The sequence below is a fragment of the Engystomops pustulosus genome, chromosome 1, assembly GCF_040894005.1.
Source record: "Engystomops pustulosus chromosome 1, aEngPut4.maternal, whole genome shotgun sequence".
NCBI lineage: Eukaryota > Metazoa > Chordata > Amphibia > Anura > Leptodactylidae > Engystomops > Engystomops pustulosus.
Genome location: NC_092411.1, coordinates 145,250,787 through 145,278,372, shown reverse-complemented (window position 1 = coordinate 145,278,372; position 27,586 = coordinate 145,250,787). Strand labels below are relative to the sequence as shown.

General features: G+C 41.3%; 1 protein-coding gene across 1 annotated transcript; it reads right to left on the bottom strand.

The window, feature by feature from the left end:
• Positions 1-1,243: 1,243 nt before the first annotated feature.
• SRP72 (signal recognition particle 72) lies at positions 1,244-26,074 on the bottom strand. The gene is made up of 19 exons (XM_072155448.1): positions 25,884-26,074; positions 19,613-19,733; positions 15,998-16,121; positions 15,212-15,355; positions 14,969-15,080; positions 13,753-13,784; positions 13,512-13,636; positions 13,375-13,432; positions 13,153-13,284; positions 12,913-13,041; positions 11,543-11,615; positions 11,400-11,464; positions 9,385-9,480; positions 9,015-9,118; positions 8,856-8,933; positions 8,619-8,753; positions 7,634-7,671; positions 5,466-5,625; positions 1,244-1,767 (listed from the first exon to the last, which is right to left on the bottom strand). The coding sequence occupies exons 1-19, from the start codon at positions 25,996-25,998 to the stop codon at positions 1,587-1,589; spliced, it is 2,022 nt and encodes a 673-aa protein (XP_072011549.1). The 5' UTR covers positions 25,999-26,074; the 3' UTR covers positions 1,244-1,586.
• Between the last annotated feature and the right edge of the window lie 1,512 nt (positions 26,075-27,586).

Here is a 27,586-nt window from a genome sequence, read left to right as displayed (position 1 = left end):
ATCTAAATACAGCCGCTAATCCCCCAGTAATACAGTTACATAAAGCTGCCAATCCCCCCAGTAATACATCTTTATATACAGCTGCCAACCCCCCTGTAATATATCTACATACAGTAACATCACCCCCCACATATTAACATCACCCCCCGCATATTAGCATCACCCCCCTACCAAGTAACATCAATCAACCCCCCAACAAGCAACATCAATCTCCCCCCCCACCTGCACATTAAATTGTCCCTCCGCCCTAGCATGCTCTATCTTTTTGCGGTGTGCGGCCCGGATCGGTGCCACACGTGTGGCACTGTATGTGCGCGGTGCCACCATTGCCGTCTATGGGGATGAACATGCAGCCGTACGTCCCCGCAGATGGCCATGTGAATAAGCCCTAACTGTGTCATGTTCCCCCCCGGCGAGCAGCAGCCTCCTTCTCTTCTCCTGCATTGTCTGTGTACTGTTGCAGACAGTGTGCTGGCCAGACGTCCTGCCCGCTACCGTGGGCTATGGCAGAGTTGGCTGCTCTGCCTCAGAGTAAAGAAAATTGGCTAAGGAAATTGTGTGTGATTCAGGGGCCATGCGATTGCCCTAGCCCCCCCCTTTAATTCAGATAGGATAGGAGCCCTGTCTGCGAGCCAGATGCGGCCATCAAAAGAGCCACGTCTGGCGAGCCATAGGTTCCGGACCCCTGCTTTACACCTCAATACTCTCAAATAGTTTCTGCTGGAAATCTGCTAATTTTATTGTTTGCACTGCAAATAAGTTGACATGCTACAGATATAAACTCTACAATGCATGGATGAGATTAGGAAAAATGTCACCCAGATTGGTGGTTTTAAATGAATTTTTGACTGGTAGCAAGCATTCACGCTGCATGTATACAGCAATATGTTTATTAGGAGCACTACTCTTGTAGTGAAGCTAAAACATATAATTTTGCTATTATACAATTGGAGGGCATTACCAAAGCCCCTCTGGACCCAGGCTGTTACACCCCTCCTCTGTCGGCAGTAATATCACAGCAGCAGGGAATAAGGGAGCAAAATTTCTTGCAGACAGGGGAAGAGCCAAAGGAACAGGCAGGCGTGTTTTTGCCAGATACAAGTCAAAATAACTGGTAGATTTCCGTTAACCGAGTATGCTGTGAGCAGAGAAACCAAATGGCTTTATACATTCGGTTTTATAGATACCAGCAACTGTGGTGAAACTCAAATAATGCAGGTTTAAAAAAAGAAATTTACAATGAAAGGTTTTTTTTTATATTGGTTTAATGCACAATTAAATTAAAGACCATAGTTTCGTAGCAACTAAAAAGACTTCCAGGTGGAAGGTGGTCCTAACAAACATGATTTAAGGAAAAACATGGGAGGTAAAATCCAAAACAATATGTTGGTTGTGTTTAGGAAAATAAAAAGGGAGCAGGAATTTTCAATTGTCAGAATTGTAAATTTAAATAAAATAAAAAATTGCTTCCAAAATCAACCTTTTACATTTCCTAAAAAATGTGAGTGCATTAAACAGCACATGGTAAGACATGGACTACAGTTGGTTGGTAAAACGTCTTGCAGACACCACACTTTAGAGAGTCATCACCAACCACTCCTTCCTCCTTTCTTTTTCTTTTGTTGCTGCTTCTTTTTTGTCCCAGCAGCACCCACTGGTTTTTGATGTCTTGGTGGCACAACATTACTATTTGCTGATGAAGGGACATTTGCTGCAACACCAGGTCTTGGAGATGTTGGAGGACTGCTTGCCGTTTTGCTTGCATCCCTATATGAAATGATAGAATAAAAATTGTGTTCAGTTTTACAGATGGGAAAAAAAACAAAAAAACTAAACCAAAACATACACCCCAAAAAAATTACAAATCTCGATAAGTTATTTCAACCTCAATAAGTTGTTATTGTGGCAGCCCTTTTCTGTTAATTACTACTACCTTCTAAAAGCCTGAGCTTTATTTTTCAGTTTACAGACCAGCACCAGCGCTTGTTATCTGCCGGACAAATTGTACTTCCGAGTGACAGCATACAAAATTCTGTGTGTCATTTACTGGGAAAATGAAAAATTGTACTATTTGGTGTGTATTGCAGTATATGGCATTTTTACACTATAAGGATTGAAGGCTGTTACAGGAAGACTGACATTGACACTTATGGTCATATAGCCCTAACGACACTTGGTGGATCTGTACATCATGGTCTTACATGGCCGTATGGGAGAGGTATGTACGGCCGCAAATACGTCCTCCGTAGATGGCCACACGGAGCGATATGGTGGCACTGTACCACTCCGTACACGGGAAAAAGGACATTCCCATCTTTTCCAGTTTGTATGGCCTGTAAGTGGTGCATTTCTATGGAAAGGGGAGGGGCTCACCCCATCTCCTCTCCAGCACGCTGGACATATGCCCGGCCGGATAGGGTCCAGCAGGCATACGTTTGTGTAAATTCAGCCTAAGGCTAAATTCACACTACAGTATGGCGGACGTATATACGGCCGACGTATATGCGGCCGATATACGTCCCCCATACACTTCTATGGGCTCACGGCCCTGTACGGGAGCGGTACGGTGCAGCACACGTGCGGCACCGTACCGCTCCGTAGCCCGGGGAAAGATAGGACATGTCCTATCTTTCCCCGTATTACGGCGCCGTGCGCCATTACTTTCTATGGAGAGGGGCGGGGGTGAGCTGCGCTCACCTCCTCCTCTCCCCGCGCTGCCGTGTGCCCGCCGTACTACGGTGCGGCGGGCTCACGGCAGTGTGAATTTAGCCTTAAGGGTGTACACAGAGGGCTCAAGGATTAAGCGCAATCACCAATTGGTGGTGGTAAAATTTATATGCTGGTGGCGCATACATGCCACTATTTTGGTCCAGACTGTAACCATATGATCCAAACCCCGTCCTCTTGAAGTTATTGGGGACCAGTGAACCCTGTAACGGTAAATAGAACCCAATTGTCCAAATAGCCACTTCTACGCCATTCCACAGCACATAAAAAGTAATTGAAATATCACATTCCCCTAAATCAGTGGTGGCAAACCTATGGCACGGGTGCCAGAGGCGGCACTCAGAGCCCTTTCTGTGGGCACCCAGGCCATCACCCCAGCACAACAGACAGGACTCGAAGAATTTTCCTCCAGTTCCAAACAACTTAAAAGATGCTGCTTTCAGTCATATTTTGCTGGCCCCTACAGGTCTACAGAGGGACACTGGAAAGAAGCTAAAATGATGCAAATTTTTCATCTTTCTACTGTGTTGCTGTCCTCAGGAGGCCAATATGCTTGTTGAAGAACAGGGAGCAGTAAGTTAATTTTTGGTTTGCACCTCGCGATAAATAAGGGGGGTTTGGGGTGTCTTTTTGGGCACTCGGCCGCTAAAAGGTTCGCCATCACTGCCCTAAATGGTAGCAAAAAAATTTTTTTAATCTCAGTCAACAAAAAAAATGTACACCCAATATAAGTCCATATACTGAAGTATGAAACAGTTACAGTCATCAGAATATGGCAAAATGAAAAAAAAATTTTTATACAAAGACGTTAAAGGCTTCATGCATTATGAGGACAATAACAGCTCACACAATCTCCACACAGGAGAGCCACTACCTTGCTTTCACTGTAAATTGATGTAAAAAGTGATAAGGGATCTGATTAGATCAGGCACAAGGATAAATGCTATATGATTGGACCCTGCCATACAAATTAAAATCCATCATGACCCTTTCTTATTTTAGCGTTTGTGTTTTTACTCCGCTCATTCCAGAAGCGACAACTTTTTGATATTTACGCTTACGTTTAACTTTACCACCGAAAACTGGGAAAAAATATTGACTCGTGTACAAGCCAAGCATGGGAAATGCATTGGTCACAGCTCCCTGTATATAGTCAGCTGGCCCCCAGTAGTATACAACCAGCCAGCCCCCAGTTTGCCCAACACTTAAAAAACAAAAAAAAACAAAACAAAAAAAACTTACATACTCCCCTTCAGGTGGTCCCGATGTTCGGCATGGCTCCTCTTCTGCTTTCTCCGCAATGCTCCAGTCCCCGCGGCTCCACTTCTGTCTGCTGTAACAGCTGGCAGAACTGCGGCCAGTGCACTCTGCCGGCCAGTGCACACTATGATGTGGGGACCGGAGCATCTCGGAGAAGGCAGAAGAGGAGCCACGCCGAGCATCAGGGGAACCAGAAGGAGAGTATGCAAGTATGTTTTTTTTATCGACTCGTGTATAAGCTGAGGTGAGGTTTTTTAGCACATTTTTTGTACTGAAAAACTCGGCTTATACACAAGTATATGCAGTAGCAATTTTCCTGATGATCTCTAATAACCTTCCATCTTCAGGATATTGGAGATCATTACTCATGGCAAGCCTACGAGTCTCCAGGAGACTTTAGGCTGCCATGGCAACCAATCGCCACCGTCCAGCGTCGTCACTTTGGGGGGCGGAGGCAGCAGCCATTGGCAGCTATGTTAGGTACTTAACAAGTTGACTGCTGCATACAGTACCAGCACCAACTGAGAGAAACAGACAGGTATCAGCTCTATTATACAGCGGACACCTGCTGTGTACAGAAAGCTCATCTTGTGAGCTCTCTCTCCATAGACCCCCGCAGCACCAGGATGTACGGTAATTGTTATTATCCCTAAATGGTTCCTTTTATGGTTGCAATGTTAAAAACTGTTTGAAAACTTATATGCAACTCATAACTTAATAATGTTGTCCTGCATATGCGCCATGTACTGCCCTGCTTCCCTTGTCCCGATTGACAAGTCTCACTGCTAGCAGTACTTTGGGGCAGTCTACCAATATTCAACTACAGACATATACAGTTCTGTAGGAAGGTGTTTTACTTATTGCCTTGCTGGAACATTGAGAGAGAGAGTTCTTACATCATACAGCACTTCATCTCATGTGACCTGGGTGATGTAATTTAAGGTCTTTTACCCCTAACATTTGCAAGATCTACCCAGTGTGTGTAACTGATCACATAATATCACTGCATGCCTTCATGAACTTCTAGTTGTCCCCATCTCTCAATGGAGGCATGCAATGATTTCATGCAAACAGATATATACATGGGGTAGATTTTGCAAATGTTAGGGGGTAAAGGACCTTAAAGGACATCACCATTGTCACAAGACATGAAGTGCTGAATAGCAAGAAGAGGCATGGGACGGATTTGCTGGAATAAGCTGTGGATGCCATGCCCCTTCAGACACACAGCAGCAAGAGAATAAAGTTGATTTTATGGGCTGTGAGGGAAGCATTTTTTTAACTAAAAGAAGGGTGTCAATAATTAGAGCTCTATGGGAACTTGGCAGTAGCTATATATGTGAAAAATGTGGTTACAGGTTCCCTTTCAGCTGTATGGATGCTGTTGCCTGGGGGTGGGGGGCAGGAAGTTAAAAACTCTCCCATAATACCATAATAAAGATGGAAGACAGGTGTTATCCAAGCCATGTTTTACTTACAATTCAGAAGTTGCAGCAGATGTGGCCCCCTGCGTTCCCTTTCCAATCTGTTCCTTCTTCTTCCCCTTCTTTTTACCACGGTAATATGATCTCTCCCGCATAGGTAACCATCGCTCTGGATCTGGAGCAACTTTGGGATCATAATTCTTGGGTAACTTGCCTGTTTTATGTTAAGAAAATTTATTGATAAAAGGGGTGAAATAAAAATCTTTTAGTAAGAGGGGACATTTACAAAAAGCAGAAAAAGTTCTATGGAACGCTCTTCAAAGAGATATTTAAATGACTGTAACAGTCATTTGAGATAATGTTTGATATTGTGTGTAGGGGGTAATGTCCACCTTTTTTTAATATACTTCATTAAGAAATTCTACTTTGACAATGAAGAAGTAAATCCTTAAAGCTTAGGATCTAAACCTATCCTACCAGTATGAACAGGGAACTCCTCTCTATTTGTTTACACTGCTCTGAACAGTGAGTGTTAACCATTTCAGCTCTTCCTGGCTGAAGTATAGTAAGAACATTATTTTGAAACATTAAGCAGAAAGTGAAGGGGTTAATCACTACTGTTTACAGCTGAACATTAGATGTAAGCTCATAGTCAGCCTCCTTAGGGATACACTATACAGGCAGGAATTTGGATCTATACAAGACTCAACCCAACACAATATTAAACATTATGGCAAATGTAGGTTACGCTTTAAAAGGCTGTTCAAGATTATAAGTTACCTCCTATTATCAAGGCAACATGCTGACCCATAAGAGTCCAACAAACATCACCTATCATGATAAGAGAGGACCCTTTAACGACCTGGCTCTGTTTCTTCATTTCCAGTCTTCACTCCCCACCTTCAAAAATCTATAACTTTATTTTTACACGTAAAGAGCTGAGTGACGGCTTGTTTTCTTTGTAACAAATTTCACTTTATAGTGATGGAATTGAATATTCCATGCTGGGAAGCGGGAAAAAACATTTCCATATGCAGTGAAAATGGTGAAAAAAACGCATTTGCGCTGTTTTCTTGTGGGCTTGGATTTTACGGCTTTCACTGTGGACCTTAATTGACATGTCTACTTTATTCTTTGAGTTGGTACGATCACGGGGATACCAAATTTGTATAGGTTTTATAATGTTTTCCTACATTTACAAGAATGTAAATCTCCTGTACAAAAATTTGTTACCGGCCGTGGAGAGGGTTCAGCCCGTGAGCCCTCTCCATCTACCCACACCCAACGGGCGTCGTTAAGGGGTAAAGCTTTACTGTACAAAGAAACAACAGCCCCTGCTATCTGAGATTTCAGGTAACCAAGGATGCTTGGGCTGGTGAGATCTGGTGCATAAGAAGAAACATAAGTCTCCGCTATTCAAGACCAAGGGTAACTAACTACACATCTTACAAAACCTCACCAGCTCGTGTGTCAGTGCACGACTACCCTTGACATTGCCATAGAGAACTAATGTATTTGCAATGCACATGCTCGAAGCATTGCCTTTTAGGGAGATCAGACCACCAATAATAACCATGTTAGACTCATTCCACAGAATAGGGATTAATATTAACTCTTAAAACAATCCCTTTAAAAGCTCTACAGCGCAAGAGAGTAAAGTGTCAAAAAATTGTAGCAGCATGGAGTCTCCAACAAAATAAGCAACCCCCCCCCCTCAAAAAAAAAAAAAAACCTGTTTCACTCACTGTACTAGTGATTTACTAGTGATATACATACTAGTGCCCTAAACCATATGTTACAAGTTAGCAGTGACACAGAAACGAAACAACAGTGAGAATACAGCAACTTGAAAATTCTTAGCTGGTTTTAGAACTATAGCAGGCAGCGGGAATTACAGTTAGGTAATAATGGTGCAAAGATGGAAAGTCATAGATCAGGATTCTTTAAATAAGCGGTCCTATACATCTCTGCCTAGTGTGGCCGTGGAACTTTAAAACTAGCGGTTTTAAACCAGAGGAAAAATGTAGTTTACACGCCGATCGTATGCCTAATATATGAAGAGACGCACGCTTTTCATGGGAATTGGTAAAGGCTGGCAAAAGCTATTTGCGCAATGGTGTAGAAACAGACAAACTGGTGGTTTTCACCTTTTTCGAAACCAAATTGGCTTTAATAAATGACCTCCATTGTGCATTACTGAATGTAGTCTCAAGAAAAATTACCTTTCTTTTTCTTCTTCTTTTTCTTAATCTCCACTTGCCTTTTTTTTTTAAAAAAAGAAATAATAAGGGAAAAAAAAAAATGTCAAAATTATTTTCAGATACCGAAAAGAATCAAATGCTAGAACATATTTATATGTGTAGATACAGATAAAGCATTCCTTTACAATAGAACCAAGTAACTTTGCTTTAATAAATAACATTTCATGACTATATATACATACATACATACATACCATGGAGCAGGAGATTTATCATGGCTTGTTCACCACTTTTCTGGCATACAGGCCAATAATGATAATTGCAATTACTAGAGAACCGCTTATTGGTTATAGTGTATAACACTACGTGGATATGTAGAATTGTATCTCTGCATAGAGTCTAGACACAAGCACATTCAGGCTACATATGTGCTTTTCTCAGGCCGACTGTTCGTAATGGATACATCTGTTTTCAGGCATTATTTTTGCAAAAACAGTCCATGTGTCATCCGGAAATAAACAGATCTTTCACAGTCCAGTTCCAGGGAAGGCCCAAGCCACAAACACAGGCAGGAATAAGACCTGCCCTGCCTCCACAAGGATCAGCAAAATACAGAGACATGGCCCCACAAAGTAATGCATAAGTGTGCCATAGCACACATGTGAAAACAACGGTTGTGTTCATGTAGCCCAAGTCCTTATGCACACGACCCCCATAGCTTTTTATGGGCTCAAACAGACGGCAGTGGTTTGCTCTGCTCCAGCGTGAGCAGACTGCCTGGGCAGTCTTTCATAATTTTCATTGGTGGGTATGAAGCGCTTACCCACAGATGACAAACAGGCAGCAAACAGGAGGTCCATGGGATAGTTGTTTGTGGCCCGTGAACTGCACACCTTTTTCCACAGATGTGCTAAAGCTGTATGGTTCCACACTTTGCTCCTTGTAGAAGCATTGTAAGTGCATGGGACCTAAAAGGTTGGTGCTAAAAGCAATTGAAGCAACATACCCGGTTACTTTGGCCTGTTCTCCAGCCACTTTAGCAGCTTTTTTCCGGATAAATGTAGCACCAGTGGAATTTTCTAGGGCATCAACATCTACTTTCAAGTGCATGGTATCAGATGAAGGCAAATGCTCGCTAAGACTGAATTTGTGATGTAAGGTAAATAAACAGTCAAAGTTAAACATAAAAGCACAACAGGAATACACATACAATCGGAACAAAAGGCCATTTTAAAAAGGATACACTTTTGCCTTATTAGCATCCACAAGTGAGTAGGCCGAGATTAGCTGTGCCAACGTATGAATGTCTTTGCGGTTCTGTCTGTAATAAAAAGGAAAGATTGACTGCACTGTTCATTCAGCTGGTAGGAAATCCTTCAAAGAAACTCTAAAAGTTACTTACTTCCATAGCTGTTCCAGGTCATCGATGGCCTCTTTCTTTCGGCCATGTTTTAACTTGAAGTTTGAAGCTTCTCTTATTAGGGATAAGTGGGCTGGAGAGTTTGGCTGTCAGAAAAGAAAATTAAATGGTTTTCAGGAAAAAAAGTCAACAATTCATAATTGCTTTCAAATCAACAAATCTAATCCTAAAATCCACAATTTGCTGGAACTAAGCCTTGTTTTGGATCCTACAAACTTTTCATAGGTAGGTGTGGCCAATAATGAATAAGGCAGTATTCAAAGTTTACTTTTTTGCAAACATGAAAGTGGCTGCTGCAACTCTATTACTGGTATACTAGAAGTTCATTATAGAAGTCGTAAAACTAACTTACTTGATTTTCTTGATACCAAGCAATTGCCTGGTTGAATACTTCTATAGCACTGTCAATATCTTCATCGTGGCTGTGCATAGTAACTAGTGCCGATACCTAGAGAAGGAGAAAAACAGCAAAAAAAAAATATAAAATTTTTGTTACTAAACGTTCCAGGAAAATTATAAAAAAAACAAAAACAAAAAAAAAACGAACAAAAATAACTACAGATTTTTGAAAAACTAGACACAGTCTTGTATTACTCTCTTTAATTTCAAATCTAAAATATAACACCTCTAGAGATTTTAACATCTGTGAATAGGGATGCAATTAAAATAATGGAGCCTTACCTTTATACGTCTTTCCATTTTAAGCACATTACAGCAAGTAATAGTAATAAAAAAATAATACAAAATGATTTAATTTTCCAATATACTTTCTGTAACCAATCTTCACCGTTTTCTAGATCTCTGCTAGCCGTCATGCAACAGGATGCTTCATTGTTGATTTCCTGTTGATAAACACCGAGCCATTGTCATGTGAGGCCACAGTGGTGTGCAGCTTGTTATAGCACACAGCTCCGATTACTCTGATATAACGACCCTGCACCTGTGTGGCATCACATGACCATGGACCAGTGTTTAGCTACAGGAAGTAAACAATGAAGCTTCCTGTTGCATGACAGCAATAAGACAGCAAGCAGAGATCTAGTAAACTGAAGAACTGATACAAAAAGAACATTAGAAAATGTTTGATGTTGTTTGTGTTAGAAAAAAATTCTATTATTTTCTGGAATGTGCTTAAAGTTTGAATAACTAAAATGTTAACCACAATTAAATAAAATCTAATGCAGCCAAACCTTTTAATGCGAGTTGTGAATCAGTATAATCCTCTAACCATGTGTATTTCACAAATCCATCACCGCAGTGTGTAGTAGATGTGTAGTCTAACTATGGTAATGTATCTTTGGATAGCTGCTATTATTGCCTGCCACTCAAAGGCGGTTTTTCACCACAGTTGGTACAAATGGTTTGTGGTGTTGATAGGAAGACCGTTCCATACACTTTGCTTTACTAGGTCTGAATTAGTGTTAGCATAATTAGACGATAGAGGTTGGTTTTTTTAATCACAGACCGTCTCGTGTCCTGCTCATAATACATCAGAGCTTCACCTCAGAAAAATGGTGCTGAACTGTCATCGTAACCGTTTAGCACAGATTTTTTTTTTGGATCATGAAAATGGGCATCAGTTTTTGCATAATCTGGACCATCTGTCCATATATGGCATCTCCCAGGGCTTCCCCAGACACAAGACGCTATATTATTCAATTAGATAATTTTTGGCCATCCTGGTCAAAACTTGCAACCTCCACACACTACCTGCCATAAATATAAAGCCTCTATCCCCTAGACTATTGTCTTACTGGTTGTTAATGGGAGTATTTTATGTTTTTCTTTATTGTAGCATACATAAACACTCACAAGAACAAGGTACGAGGGAGGCAGTGATGAGGACATGCCCCACAGAAGGCAACGGCCGTTTTGCGCAGCACAGCGATGCTTCCGGCCTACGTTGATACATAGGCCGGAAGAATTGATGTGCTCCGTGAAATGGCCTCATTTCTTATTGGCTTTATATTTATGGCAGGTGGTGTGTGGAGGTTGCTAGTTTTGACCAGGATGGCCAAAAATTATCTAATTGAATAATATAGCGTAATAATATATTATATATTATATATATTATATAATATATATAATAATATAGCCCTGGGAGATACCATATATGGACAGATGGTGATATTACCCTGATGATGTGGTCCCTGCTCTGTCGCTAACCCGAACACATCTATACAAAGGATTCCCTGCCCGATGTGTCCTCTGGGGAATCCTCTGCAGACAGCTACTAGGAGTCTGTAGTCTTTCAGTACTGCAAGTGACAGAAACCCAGTATTGAACTTCTGAAAGTATCACACAAGTAACGATGTATGGTACAACTCTACATGTAAATCTACAAACCAGAAGTAGATAAGAACTTACCATGCCAGGTCTGTGCTCCAGGTCCTTAATAGTTTTCATGATCATGCATGCCTTTGTTACATTACCTGGAGAAAAAAAAAATATCATTTGGGATTTCTACAGAATTTGAATATTTCTTTTTTTTGTGTATAGAAACAACATACCTTGTGCGAGTTTTAACTGTGCCATTGTTAGCTTAATCTGGGATGCCTGGTTTGGATTCTGGTCAGCAAATTCCTATGGAAATATAAAAATGATTTCATAATTAATAGTTTCACTGTGACAAATGGGATCAAATACACTTATTAAAACATGCCAACGTGTCACTCTTTAGTATGGATGGAATATCCACAAATTTTCAAAATCCTTTTCATACAGGTACATCTTAGTCGTGGACTATAATTTTTTTTTTTATTATTCCTTTTAACCATTTAGTAGCAGAGCCAAATGCTACCTACACCCAGAAATAACATCTGAACAGTGTAAATTGGCTGATACTGAATGATCAATTTTGTGCATCTTTGGTCTATCTTTACAACTGCTTGTTGTCAGACTTTGTGCCTGTATATTTTTGTTATTGAAGTATGTCAAGCCACACACAATTTGACAGTAGAAATGGTCATCTGACGGTAACATTTCATACATTTACTGAAGCAGCCTATTAAAGGTCTCATTGTTAACCTGAAAACAAATGGTATATAAAAACTGAGGCCAGTAAGTGAAGTTTCATTAGTGTAAAGGTCACTTCCAAGGAGAACCATTAGATGGTGTTTTGACTGGGAAACTACTGCCAAACACATGAACAGGAGACCTAAAAAATAAGGCATATTATGTCCCCCCCCCCTTTATTTTTTTTGGCGTCAGGACACCCCTTTATAGTGGTCAACTGCACAACTAAAATAACATTGGCAGGATTAAAAAAAAAATGCAGTAAACTCCTTTCCACTGCAGATTTTCAATTCACAGCATATAAAAGTGACAGGTTGTGCTCCCCCTGCCGTTATTATAAGCATCAACCGATGCCCCATGGGGCAACTCTAGGAGCTGCTTACTAAAGAAACCAGCTCCTAGCGCTACCCCATTTTTAGCAGAGTTAAACTGCTAGTTGTTTCAGAACCTTCCCCGTACCCTGAGAACGCTGGACCAAGCTTACAGCGGGGGTGGCCCCTCACACGCCATAAGCCGGAGGTGACTGCCAGGCTTCATGCCCCTAACTTTATAAATACGCCAGACCGCTCTAAGCTCGGGCCAGCGTTCTGAGGGTATGGTAGTGCAGTGTTCACTAGTTTTATCGGAAGGTTCCGATAAAGCTAGCAGTTTAACACTGCTACATCTGGGGTAGTGCTAGGAGCTGCTTGCTTACCTAGAGCGTGACAAGTCCTCTTTAAGGACAATCGTTCCAGTGACCAATGCAAGAAGGTATAGCTGAGAGATAATGTGGATTTCTCACAATTCTTACTTTCCAATGTTTTTTTACTGTCTTACATAACCATGTACATATCCTAATATGAAGTTGCTTCATATGAATACATACCTGTAGCAGGTCTATAGCTTTTGCATGCTGTTTTTCCCGACAAAGCTGGGCAGCCTGAATGAGGACAGGAAGAAGGTTCTCAGGATTTTGAGCCTGTAAACTGCTGGACAACTTTCGACACTGCTCTGCCTAAAACAAAGCATTCAGGTTAATAACATCTCTTTACAAGGCATTGGAAATACACAGCGGAAACCTTACATTTCGTGAACAAAAAGTCATAAGTAAAATAAAGTTGCTTACCTGATTTGTATACATAGAAAGGAGAGCCTTGTTAAATTCTATTGCCTGCAGTTGTCTCTTTGCCAACTTATGTTCTACTCCTTCAGCATTTGACAGCTTTACTTTCTTCTTTGAATCAAATACATTTTGGTCCTAACAAAAGCAAAACATGACTGACAGTGAGTGGGACCGTTGTTTCGTTTAAAAAAAAAAAAAAAAAATCTATATAAAATAAATACAAACCTTATTAATAGTTATGATGTTATTTGCCACGACAGCCAACAAACCAACATCAGTGGGCCTGTAACAGAGGAAAGCTTTTAGCAGGCCATTTGTGTGAACCTAAAGTTGGAGATTTGATGTTTTCATTAAACCCTTACTTTAATTTTATAATTTGATTGTAAAGCTGGAGTGCATCCTCTATTGAGCCTTGAAGCTGCATGACATATGCCATCTGACCATGGATTATGGCTAGTTCTGCATTTATATCTTCTTCTGTCAAATCCTGGGAACATTTTAGAAAGGTGATTCATTTTGTGAGAAAGGACACATCATACAAAACTGCAAGGCTTTGCAGTGATTTTCTTAAACAGGCCACAGAATATAGTTGTTTATACTCACAGTGTCTTCTGAAAAAGATTGCCGGCAGAGGTCTAAAATAGACAAAAAAGAAAAACAAACAGCGATCAAACAATACAATGGAAACTATAAATGAACACAGCTCTTAAAGCTTTCCTGATATTGTTCTATTGAGTTTGGTAATGTCATGATTTATCACTGTTGGCAACAGTTATGAGCTGGGAATCCCAAGTAGAGTAAGCTGCAGGACTTTGTCATGTTCTGTGAACTGCAGGCTTCCAGCAAATGAAGGGGACCATGCAGTCATTACTGTATGCAGGCCCTCTGTGTAATAAACACTCCAATGTCAGTAGTTGAAGGGGTGTGGAAAATACATTAATATGGGAGTTGTGTTCAGACATCATGAGGACTCTAGACTCTCAGGTGGGCTGTACACTTTGTTTATTTTCCGGACTATAAGGCGCACCTAAAAGCCTTGGATTTCCTTGGAAATCCAAAGTGCGCCTTATAGTCCGGTGCGCCCTATAGGAGGGCAGCGGACCCTACTTACATAGGTCCCCGCTACCGGAGACAGCAGATCTCCAGCGGGAACTGCAGACCACGCGGCACGAACAACTTCTGCCGCGTCGGTCTGCAGTTCCCGTTGGAGATCTGCTGTCTCCGGTAGCGGGGACCTATATAAGTATGCCATTCTCCACCTCACCTTCCCCGCGTTCCGCGTCTCGTCGTCGCGTCTTGTCCCGCTGGGTCCGCCCCCGGACCTCCGCCACACCCCCGGACCCTGCGCCTTATAGTCCAATGCGCCTTATATATGGAATTATTACATATATAAGGCGCATCGGACTGATGCGGCCTTATATTCCGGTGCGCCTAATGGCCCGGAAAATACGGTAGTGTAGTGAATGGGATTTATGAAATTCCCATATAAACATTGCTGAAATTCCTTTAAGCTATAATAGCTTTCCATATCATGCTATCCTGCGGAAAAGAAACCTGTGCTATGCAAAGGTCCTCTGCTGCAGCAAAATCACAGCATAGATAATAAGAAGCCAGCTGATGCTTTAGGAATGGCTATATGCTACTAGTGTAGGTAGCCACACAATCTCCACTGAACTTCTTGGATGTCTTGCAAGACCACGTGAAATAATTAGGAAGAGGCCAATAATCCCTTTCACTCTCACAAAGTCATGACAAAAAAATTCTCGAGGAGGAAGACCATGACAGGTAACACATAAGAAGAGCAAAACACAGAACTTACTTTCAGCTTCTCTCAACTTTTTCATTGCTTCACTCAATCTTCCCTGTCCGATTAAGCTACAGGCAGCATTGTAGCAAAGTTCATAAGTTGTTTCCTGCAAACCAAGGTCTTCCTATAAAGAAAATGCAAGAGATTATCGATTAGAGATTTTAACTATTACATTTAAAAACCAAAGACCTGCAAATCATAAAAATTACCCTTCAAGAGAAACAGATATGTGACCTGCAAAAGGAAGACACTTACAGGTTTAGTCTTTGACCAAAGACTCATAGCCGCCACCACTGCAGACAGATTTGTTTGCCTTTCCTCATCATAATCATCCTGAGAGTTGCGAATGAGATCTCGATATACAGACAAGCATTCTTCATATCGTTCCAACCTATAAAGCTTAAGCCCATAAGAAACAGATTAAAACAGTTACAGATCTAGACTGACACCACTAATACCCTCAGAAAACACATTTCTTATTATGACTGCGAGTTGCAAAATTAAAGGAACAACCTTTATTTGTAGGCTTAAAGGAAATCTACAACTACCACTGGTTTATAGTCTGTATTCACCCCAAATGCTGCTGGGTAGCTCCCTGAAAGGCTAATACAGCTATAGGTTTATTGGGATCTGTACTCCTGTGGAAAAGCTCTGGCTCCCACTGCCAGCTGAAGTCGCAGCAGAACAGGGTACTCTATGAATAGTATGATAGAATTGAATTCAGCAGTGGTCAACCAACTCCACCACCACTACTTTTAAGAGGTTGTCAGGGATTGTGTTAGGTCACTGCTGAGCCTATGTATACCAAAAGAAGCCGGCAGTGACAGACTAAAGGGAAGAAAGTATTGGTTAGTTTTACCACTATCTGGGACCAATAGTAACAAATTCTCAATCCCGACCATGCCAGGTTCTCGCACAGTCTGTTTGGGGCATTTCAAAAGAAATGTATTTTTGTGTTATTAGGAGTCATTTCTTTTTATTTATCCTTAGTTATGGAAATATTTAGCATTAAACCATGAAAAATAAAACTTAAGGACTTACCACTTGTCCCTGAAGTTCATTAAGTTTCTCGGTTTTCTGCGGCGCAGTTTCAATGGTTTTCAAAGCACTCTCAATTTTATTGAGTCTATACTCACAATATGCCTTTTCAAACGCAATGACATCACTATAAATTAAAAAAAAAAAAAGTATACATTTCAAACAGTCTAATGGATTGTGGAGTAGTCTATCAAGATTCAATGGTAGGGCTGTGCTATAGAGGAACTTGCTTTGGAGAATTAGGAATGGAATGAGGGCATCATGAAAGCCCTTACTCTAGTAATAAGAGAGGGTCAAAACCTACACAGAAAGAACCAGAATTTCATGTATGTAAAAAATCTAAGTTTTATTGAAGTCAATCAATTAAAATACAATGTTATTTTAATTGATTGACTTCAATAAAACTTTGATTTTTTAAATACATTCTCTATGAAATTCTGGCTCTTTCTGTGTAGGTTTTGATTTATGCATTGATTTATGATTTACGAGTTTTCATTGAGAGGATTATTCTGTCCGGTACTTTGATCCCTCTCTGATAACGATGTTCAAATAACATGCTAATAAGAGAGGGTACCAAGTATTTGAATAAGCCTGAATGGAGTATGGGAAGATGGAATAGCTGTGCACACAGTAAATGCTATGTGCGACTTCACAACCAGTTTACAATCAATATTCCAATAAGAATAATCAAATTTCCAAAAAGGCTTAACCACTGTACCTAATGGCAAAGATTATATAAATCAAAATAGCTGGAAAGACGGCGCAGGGGAAAGAAATGTGAAAAAGTCCAACAGGAAACAGGCAATAACAGTAATAATCACCGCATCTACGTCCTTGCCAGATCTACATTCAATCCCAAGTGCATGGAGTGCACAGGAATAAAACCAGGTTCCACAGTACCTTTCACCGATGAAAAATATATAGTTAGCGTCCTCTCGAAGTTGGCGTTTCTCCGGCTCTGCTGGATGAGACACTCGGATAGCGGCTGATTCCAGGTGCGTGGGTTCAGTCTTCTGACTGGAAACTCGTACCACCTTGCTGTTGGTTCCGCTGGTCTCGGGGTTATTGCAGTTCCATCGCCAAAGGAGAAAACAAGACGCAATAGTGCAGACAGGTTGTTCTATTGGATATTTGAATAATTTAATCGATATACTCACAAAACATGAAATAAAACGGGCCTTCAATAAGATTAAAACGCACTTTCGGTCCTCCTTGCTCGACTGCGTCGGCTTCTTCCGGGGCTTACCGACGTGCGTGCATTATTAACTATTTATAGTAATTGATCTATCCCAGATTTATCCATATTGTCATGTTGTTACAACTTATTTGGATGGAACATGTTAAATAGTAAAACATATACAATAGTAAAATGTTATAATCCTAAAAACTCTGTTGTCCCGTATAAATGTTCTCCAACAATAATTTCCATAAAATATTTCAAGATTAATATAGATAATGACAGAATATTATATTCTAAAAAAGGTTTCTATATGTAAATAAATTCAATCTAAAAGTGTAAGACAGAATGTATACTTAATGCTAATGTGAAAAATTAATAAATGAATAATTAAAGTGCTAAGTGTTAAATGTAAACCTACTATCAAAGTGCTGTGTTCAATTACAGAGGTAAGTTACAGGAAACATTTAATCTCAAAGTTTTTAGTTGATAAATCTAAAAGGATTCTCGTTGGCTCATTTTCTTTTCCAGATCTTCTCCTCTCCAGCGTGGGGATACCTGTTCTAAACTAAAGAACTTTGTACCCTTAGGGGTTTTTTTGTGAAATCTAACATAATGGGCAGACAAAGAGTGATCCAATTTCCCATTCTTAACATTTCTAAAATGTTCTCCAATCCTAACTTTCAGTTTTCTTATAGTTCTCCCAATGTATTTCAAACCACGAGGGCAAATAATCATATATATGACTCTGATAGAGTCACACGTGGCAAAATGCTTTCTATTAAAAACTTATGAATTATCAGATGAAGTGAAATTATGAATGCCTCCTGTGAATGATTCTCCCGTGCTCCTACATACTTTGCAATGTGTGCACCTATGAAAACCTTTGTGTGCTGTGTCCTCATGATGGTCATCCTGATTTATACTACTCTGTACTATAAAGTCCTTCACATTCTTTAATTTTCTAAGGAAAATTTTTGGTTCTGTTTTTAATATAAAGCATTTTGCATTACTTCCCTCTGTAATTAAACACAGCACTTTGATAGTAGGTTTACATTTAACACTTAGCACTTTAATTATTCATTTATTAATTAATCATTTATTAATCACATTAGCATTAAGTATACATTCTGTCTTACACTTTTAGATTGAATTTATTTACATATAGAAACCTTTTTTAGAATATAATAATATTCTGTCATTATCTATATTAATCTTGAAAAAGATTTTATGGAAATTATTGTTGGAGAACATTTATACGGGACAACAGAGTTTTTAGGATTATAACATTTTACTATTGTATATGTTTTACTATTTAACATGTTCCATCCAAATAAGTTGTAACAACATGACAATATGGATAAATCTGGGATAGATCAATTACTATAAATAGTTAATAATGCACGCACGTCGGTAAGCCCCGGAAGAAGCCGTGGAGGCGAAACTCTGAGTCGAGCAAGGAGGACCGAAAGTGCGTTTTAATCTTATTGAAGGCCCGTTTTATTTCATGTTTTGTGAGTATATCGATTAAATTATTCAAATATCCAATAGAACAACCTGTCTGCACTATTGCGTCTTGTTTTCTCCTTTGGCGATGGAACTGCAATAACCCCGAGACCAGCGGAACCAACAGCAAGGTGGTACGAGTTTCCAGTCAGAAGACTGAACCCACGCACCTGGAATCAGCCGCTATCCGAGTGTCTCATCCAGCAGAGCCGGAGAAACGCCAACTTCGAGAGGACGCTAACTATATATTTTTCATCGGTGAAAGGTACTGTGGAACCTGGTTTTATTCCTGTGCACTCCATGCACTTGGGATTGAATGTAGATCTGGCAAGGACGTAGATGTGGTGATTATTACTATTATTGCCAATATTCCAATAGTAATATAACATATGGAAATTATATAGCAAATAGTCTTAACTATAAACAGCTGCAGGTTCTATGTAAACATATCCCTACAGAAAAATACCTGCACTTGTATTAATTTACCACTATTGACCTGCATACAGAACATCATTCAAGTGCAGGATACAAGTCCCACAGTGGGTCTGGAAAGCCAATATGGCCATGGTTCAGCCACTCTTAGACTACTATCAGATCTAGTGTTTGGCACTTGTTCAGGTCATACAACAGGAAAGTTCCTGGTGTATATGTTGAACGTATCCAAAGACATATAATGGAGACATCCTTTTTACCTCTGTCTACACAGTTTATGTTACATCCAGTAGGAAACACTGGATAAAAAGTGCATCAGGCTGCACTATATCATCCTGCTGCCTGGAGTATATGCACAGGGGAAGGTTTGGGGGGAATGGATGCACAAGTAGCATTAAAGGGACTCACAGGCCCACATTTTAGAATCACAAGGGTTGGACACAAATGATCAAACATTGATCCTATTCTGTGGCGAGTGTGTATCGTGGAGAAAAAAAAATTACCTTGTCAGCAGTTTAGAATGGTTGTTAATCAATGTCAGGGCTTCCTTAAAGCTTCCATTCTGAATGAGACAAACCACTTTACAATGTAGGGCTTTAACATCATCCTTTGCCACCTGCAATACTAAAAACAACATAGGAATGAGAAGTGTGAAAAATAACTAAAAATAGAAATAGTATATAGAGATGGAAGAGGTTTTCAAAATCATCATATACGACTTTCTTTAGGGCTCAGCTTCTATGCAACCCTTGATGGGTGAAACCGTTGACCAATCTACCACAAAGGTAGATGGGCTCCAGCTGTGGAGCTGCCGCTGATAAAATTATCAGGATGGGGAGAAGTGTCTGATGACTGGAGATCTGATGGCTGGTAACCCTGATGATCATAAGAGAGACCTGCAATTCTTCCCACTCTATATGAATAGAATGACAGGGTGCTTTACCATCCACAACATCATTCACATTTACGCCTATTGCTCACAGTTTCATAGAAATTAAAGGCAGTCTGATCAAGCAAGTTTAGTGACATTAATTATATTACCATCAATAAGCAGTTTGAATTAAAAAATGCATTTTTAAAAAAAAGATTTTTCTCCCCACAGCACAACTTGTTATGCAAGCTCTTCCTAAAACAAACCTGTCATGACAAATAACAGAACCTCTATATTGCATCATGACAACATTACAATTCAGATAACACAATTAAACGCATATAAGAAAGAGGAGATTTGTAACAAAAGTCTAACCAGGTTTACACCAAGTGATCCTGTAAAATAGGGATGAGATGAGAAAAGAGATGGTCTCCAGCAAAGTCACTCTCCACATGTGGTAAGTGAAAGGGTGGTCCAGTCACTGCAGGCAGAGGTCGCACTAACATTTTTACCGAAGGGTAATAATACTCCTCTTACCATTTTTGAGGAGTATTTTTAGCCGATGAGGAGTATGAAAATTTTGGTAATACATATACACATCTCATAGGTGTTTATAATGTTAATAGACGCTATTTAAACAAAAAGAATCATCTGTCTGCTCGGTGCACACACACTGGCACAACACAGCGCACACACACACACACACACTGGCACAACACAGCGCACACACACACACACACTGGCACAACACAGCGCACACACACACACACACTGGCACAACACAGCGCACACACACACACACACTGGCACAACACAGCGCACACACACACACACACTGGCACAACACAGCGCACACACACACACACTGGCACAACACAGCGCACACACACACACACTGGCACAACACAGCGCACACACACACACACTGGCACAACACAGCGCGCACACACACTGGCACAACACAGCGCACACACACTGGCACAACACAGCGCACACACACTGGCACAACACAGCGCACACACACTGGCACAACACAGCGCACACACACTGGCACAACACAGCGCACACACACTGGCACAACACAGCGCACACACACTGGCACAACACAGCGCACACACACTGGCACAACACAGCGCACACACACTGGCACAACACAGCGCACACACACTGGCACAACACAGCGCACACACACTGGCACAACACAGCGCACACACACTGGCACAACACAGCGCACACACACTGGCACAACACAGCGCACACACACTGGCACAACACAGCGCACACACACTGGCACAACACAGCGCACACACACTGGCACAACACAGCTGCCGTGACACAAATCTGTCGCAGACACTTCATAAATACATGTACAAGCAGTTTGCACCTTCTTTTCAGTGCAAACTCAGACAGAAAACTGTTGCAGACACTTTAATAAATGTGCCTTGTGTGAATGCACCGTCAGGGTTAATGTAAGAATGGCAGCAGGGACATAATTTGGAGGCAAGGTGACCTGGCAAATATAGTTAGGTGGTTGTACATGGGAAGGAGATAGGAGGTCAAGAGGAAGGGAGTGGTGGAACAGGTGGCACACAGGTAACATTGCAGGGGGCAGAAAGTGGGCATAAAAAAACACAACTGACTGTCAGAGTCAAGACTGAAAGGGTTAATTGCACACACAGGGCTGTCCTCCTCAGCGAGGTCACAGGGTCACCATACATCAAACAGGAGTGGGCTTTGCTTCCTGTCTGTTTCTGTCTGAACGCTGATAATGCTGAGGCCGATCGGAGCAGCGCTGGTGGCTGGAGGCACTGAGTGCTCACAGTGGGAGGCTCGGCCATGGCCCGTACGGGAGTGCAGTGCACGGCTGTAACACAGACACTGAGGATGCAGAGAGTAACCGCTCTCTGTATCATTATTATATCCCTGTCACACACCTCCCCCGCCTTAAGTGGGCCCTGCACTGGCACAACACAGCACTCACTCACATACACATAGAGTGCAGTGTACCGCGGCTCACACTCACCCGGGATCACATAACTGCTGGCCGCTGCTGCAGGCAGAGAGAATTGGAGCAGGACGAGTAGCAGCGGCTCACATGTCTCCCCTGGGTCCGGCGCTCACAGATCCCAGAGATCGCTGCATCCTGCTGAGCGGTCCCGCGCACGATGCGATCACTCTACTGCCATTCCCCTCCTATGCAGTGCGCGCCGGGCCGCTCAGCCTGCGCGCTACACGGAATAATTGCCAAGCGTATCTTTACGCATGGCAATTATTTTGGGGGGTAATGGCGCCTCATCACGCGTCTATGACGCGTGGTGAGGCGTTAATGCGATCTCTGACTGCAGGAATCTTCTTATATTAGTTATCCATGGCCTCCATCCTTCTAAAACCCACTTTTAAAATTATGCTACTGACCATAAGAGTGCAGGGAGTGTTATCAGAGCCCCTCTGTGCTGTAGATTTACAGTCTGTTAGACTATCTCACCCACCCCCCCTACTCTGTGCAGTAAATATATAAAAGCCACAACATCGACTCTGAAGATAGAAGCTTTTACAATGATAAAGTCAATGTCAAAGTTATAAATGGGGTTGTCTGAAGCCCCTAAACAGACCAGGAATTGGAAAACAAACCACCTTTCACAGGTTCCTTGTCCAAGCACTGGCAGTCCGATCACTAACACTTTCAGGCCTGAAAAAGAAATTCTTGACCTGTTGCTTATTGCAACAAATTATGGGGTGGAAATCAACTTTTGCCATGTAAATATTGACATCCGCCCCTTGCCACAGTAGATCTTTATGAGAAAACAGACATTTTTTTGGTGGATTTCTGAACAGTTGTGTAATGGCTGCATTCAAAACGCTAGCTCAGTGTGGGTTGGGCCTTGGTCTCATCGTATATGCGTTTCCAGGGAATTGCATGCCATTGGTAACCAGACCCGGGTGTCTTGTTTCACTCCCCACCTTCCAAAATCTAACTTTTGTATTTTTACACATAAAGAGCTGTGCGATGGCTTGTTTTCTGCGTAACAAATTCCACTTCATAGTGATGGTATTTAATATTCCATGCCGTGTACTGGGAAGCGGGAAATAATTTCCCAATGCAGTCAAAATGGTATAAAACCGCATTTGCGCCGTTTTCTTGTGGGCTTGGATTTTACAGTTTTCACTGTGCTCCACAAATGACATGTCTATTTTATTCTGTGGGTCGGTACGATTACGGGGATAGCAAATTTGTATAGGTTTTATAATGTTTTCATACATTTACAATTTATTTTTTTATTTTGCGCTAATAACTTTTTCATACTTCAGTGTACGGAGCTGTGGGTGGTGTCATTTTTGAGACTTTTGATGTAGTTTTCAATGCTTTAATTTTTAGGACTGTATGACCTTTTGGTCACTTTTTATTGAATTTTTTTTATGGTTTTCAAAATGGCAAAAAAGGTCAATTTTTGACTTTGGGCCACTATTTTACGTTAAGGAGTGAAGCGCAGTGTATTTTGATAGACTGGGCATTTTCAGATGGATAATGAGTTTATGATTTTTACTGTTAATTTATATTTATATGACTTCTAGGGAAAGGGGGGTGATTTGAATTTTTATGTTTTTAATTATAAAATTTTATTTTAATTTTATTATAAACTTTTATTTTTACTATTTTTCAGACCCCCTAGGGTACTTTAACTCTAGGTTGCCTGAACAATCCTTCGTATGGCAGTATATGGGGATTTCCTCCTCATTCATTACAATGTGCAATACAGCGTGTGTTGGGAAGGGGTTAGATAGACATTGGAGGCTGGTTACCAATCACATGCATTTCCCTGTAAACATATATACAATGTTGCCGAGTTCCACCCCCTGTGCACTGGCATTATGAAATGAAAAGCTAACGGCATGTGTGAGTACAGCCTAAGGGTAGGGTATCATTGTGATATTAACTGCTCATTTATAAGCAGTCTTCTATGGAAGCCTACAAGTGGATTAGCCTCACACAATGAAACTTACCAGTATGTGGCCACCCACCACAGTACCACTGAAAATGAGGCAAAGTAGGGCACTCCAAATGTAACATTTATGAGAAAGTTTGAATGGAATAGACACACAATTTTCATCTGGAATACATTTTTGAGGCGGTGAAGAGCAGTGTGTAACTAATACACATAGACCTATGGGGCTGACCACTGTGATCAGCAGCATGTAACTAATACACATAGACCTATGGGGCTGACCACTGTGATCAGCAGCATGTAACTATACACATAGACCTATGGGGCTGACCACTGTGATCAGCAGCATGTAACTATACACATAGACCTATGGGGCTGACCACTGTGATCAGCAGCATGTAACTAATACACATAGACCTATGGGGCTGACCACTGTGATCAGCAGCGTGTAACTAATACACATAGACCTATGGGGCTGACCACTGTGATCAGCAGCGTGTAACTAATACACATAGACCTATGGGGCTGACCACTGTGATCAGCAGCGTGTAACTAATACACATAGACCTATGGGGCTGATCACTGTGATCAGCAGCGTGTAACTAATACACATAGACCTATGGGGCTGATCACTGTGATCAGCAGCGTGTAACTAATACACATAGACCTATGGGGCTGATCACTGTGATCAGCAGCGTGTAACTAATACACATAGACCTATGGGGCTGATCACTGTGATCAGCAGCATGTAACTATACACCTAGACCTATGGGGCTGACCACTGTGATCAGCAGCGTGTAACTATACACATAGACCTATGGGGCTGACCACTGTGATCAGCAGCATGTAACTATACACATAGACCTATGGGGCTGACCACTGTGATCAGCAGCATGTAACTATACACATAGACCTATGGGGCTGACCACTGTGATCAGCAGCATGTAACTATACACATAGACCTATGGGGCTGACCACTGTGATCAGCAGCATGTAACATATAGACCTAAGGGGTTGACCACTGTGGGGGAGCAGTATGTAATCCTACATATAGACCTATGGGGCTGACCACTGTGATCAGCAGCGTGTAACTATACACATAGACCTATGGGGCTGACCACTGTGATCAGCAGCATGTAACTATACACATAGACCTATGGGGCTGACCACTGTGATCAGCAGCATGTAACTAATACACATAGACCTATGGGGGCTGACCACTGTGATCAACAGCATGTAACTATACACATAGACCTATGGGGCTGACCACTGTGATCAGCAGCATGTAACTAATACACATAGACCTATGGGGCTGACCACTGTGATCAGCAACGTGTAACTAATACACATAGACCTATGGGGCTGACCACTGTGATCAGCAGCGTATAACTATACACATAGACCTATGGGGCTGACCACTGTGATCAGCAGCATGTAACTAATACACATAGACCTATGGGGCTGACCACTGTGATCAGCAGCATGTAACTATACACATAGACCTATGGGGCTGACCACTGATCAGCAGCATGTAACTATACACATAGACCTATGGGGCTGACCACTGTGATCAGCAGCGTGTAACTATATACATAGACCTATGGGGCTGACACTGTGACCAGCAGTATGTAATCTTACATAAAGACCTATGGGGCTGACCACTGTGACCAGCATTATGTAACATATAGACCTAAGGGGCTGACCACTGTGGGGGAGCAGTATGTAATCCTACATATAGACCTATGGGGCTGACCACTGTGACCAGCAGTATGTAATCCTACATATACACCTATGGGGCTGACCACTGTGGGGAGCAGTATGTAATCCTACATAAAGACCTATGGGGCTGACAAGCTCATGGGAAACTTCAAGTGACCGTACACAGCCCGCCGTGCTAATAATAGGAGCAGTAGTAGGAGGTACTCGAGGACATATACCGAGTTAGTAATCCGCACTCACTTTTATTCAGCACCTTCAGAGCTCTGGTGAAGTCTCCATTCTGCCCGGCTTTGTTGACATCGCTCCACAGGGAAGCCAGGGAAGAAGTACCAGCTGCGCCCCCCGAACTCGCCATCTTCAGCCCGCAGTATACTACGGGCAGACTCAATAAGGAAAATCAGCAGTAGAGATGAATGACGTTATAAAATCGCGACGCCCCTCAAGGCTCCATTTTTATTGCTGGAATATTTGCTTCTTTGCTGACGGCAGACCTAAAGAAAGTACGACTAATAGATGTTATTCTATTATAATATGAGCTTTCATACGGTAACAAAGCAAAATTTAGCAAATTTGTAACGTTTTCAAAGTTTTCTATCTATAGAGGATACTGACATTTCCCTTAACAAAGATGGCGGAATCCCTACGCGAATGAGTATTACTGACACGTTTCATGAGCGGCTCACAGTCCCGTCCGGTTCTAGCGTCTAGCTCCTCCCTTTCCTGTAGCGGGCATGTGCTCAATGCTTGACTTCATTTTGGGGCAAGCAGTCAGTGGGCTTAGCTGCTGCGGGTCGTTTCATGGATACAGGGCTGAGAGAAAATGTGACGAGACCGGTCCCTGCTTTTAGGTTTAGTTGAGGGAATGCTAGTGGAGAGTATAATAGTGGGCCGTACCTGTGTCTGACCCAGTTTTTTTATTTATGTATTTTATACACGTTTTGAGTTGGAACATTTTCTATAATTATACCACATGGGTGACTGTAGCCAAAACTAAACACATCGTTATGTGGGTTTTTTAGCCCATGAATGCATGTAGATTATCTTCGTTTTCCCTCAAAAATTCCACCATTGCAGATGGAGCTCATGGTCTCTGTGTTTAAGATGTGAACCAAACAACCAACAAGCAGCTGCATTGTAATGTTCCATAGCTGGCCTAATATCTTGCAAGGGGAGCAATCATGCCAGAAATTATGGATAAAATATGGAGTGTATATGTCAGTATTAAAGGTTTTTTTTTGTCATCTTGCCTTCTATAATGGATCAAAAAAGTTACCTAACTGTAAAATGGCATTAATAATACAAATAATGACTTGCAGCAAACAATGAGGGCAGGCCTTCTGAAGATTTGACCCAACCGGCTTGTCATTCAGATCAATAAAATACAACAAACAAGCGCTTCCATTAGCCTGTCTGAACAGTGGTGGAGTAAAAAACACATTGCTTCAGGAGTGCTGCTTCATCTGTATTTTTTTGATCTGGATGGCATTAATAGTAGCTAGAGCTGGCCATGTTGAAAACAGCACTGTTAACACTAAAGTAGTTTTGGGTACTGAAAAGAATGAAGAAAAGGAATGGATAGTAAAACTAATTAATAAAGATTAAAAGAGAGGTAAAGGGAGTTTCCTATACATTTGGGATGAACTAAAGAAAACAAGAATCTCCTTTTCATATAAAATGTACACCCTTTATTAATGTATTCTTAGAAATTACAATATATGTCATTAGATGACTGACCACAATGATAAACGCTCACAGAGACATCCAATAAATAACAATAAATGGGCCATCTGATATATACAGAGCAAAAAATAGCGATACTGCCGCTCACCCTCGTGGTTAATCCCGCAATCCTCCTGGTGCACGGAAATTTTCAGTGTGCAAGCCCTCCACGCAACAGCAAAACGAACCGTTAAAAATCCAATTTCTTTATTCCATCTTTTTTT

Bases quoted from the DNA above. Each gene is read 5' to 3' on its own strand.
- SRP72 (XM_072155448.1), bottom strand. From the start codon at position 25,998: ATGGCGAGTTCGGGGGGCGCAGCTGGTACTTCTTCCCTGGCTTCCCTG. The intron at 16,122-19,612 runs GTAATTTTTTTT...TTTAATTTATAG, and splicing joins CATTCTAAACTGCTGACAAG to TGATGTCATTGCGTTTGAAA. The intron at 11,616-12,912 runs GTATGTATTCAT...ATATTTCCATAG, and splicing joins AAGCTATAGACCTGCTACAG to GAATTTGCTGACCAGAATCC.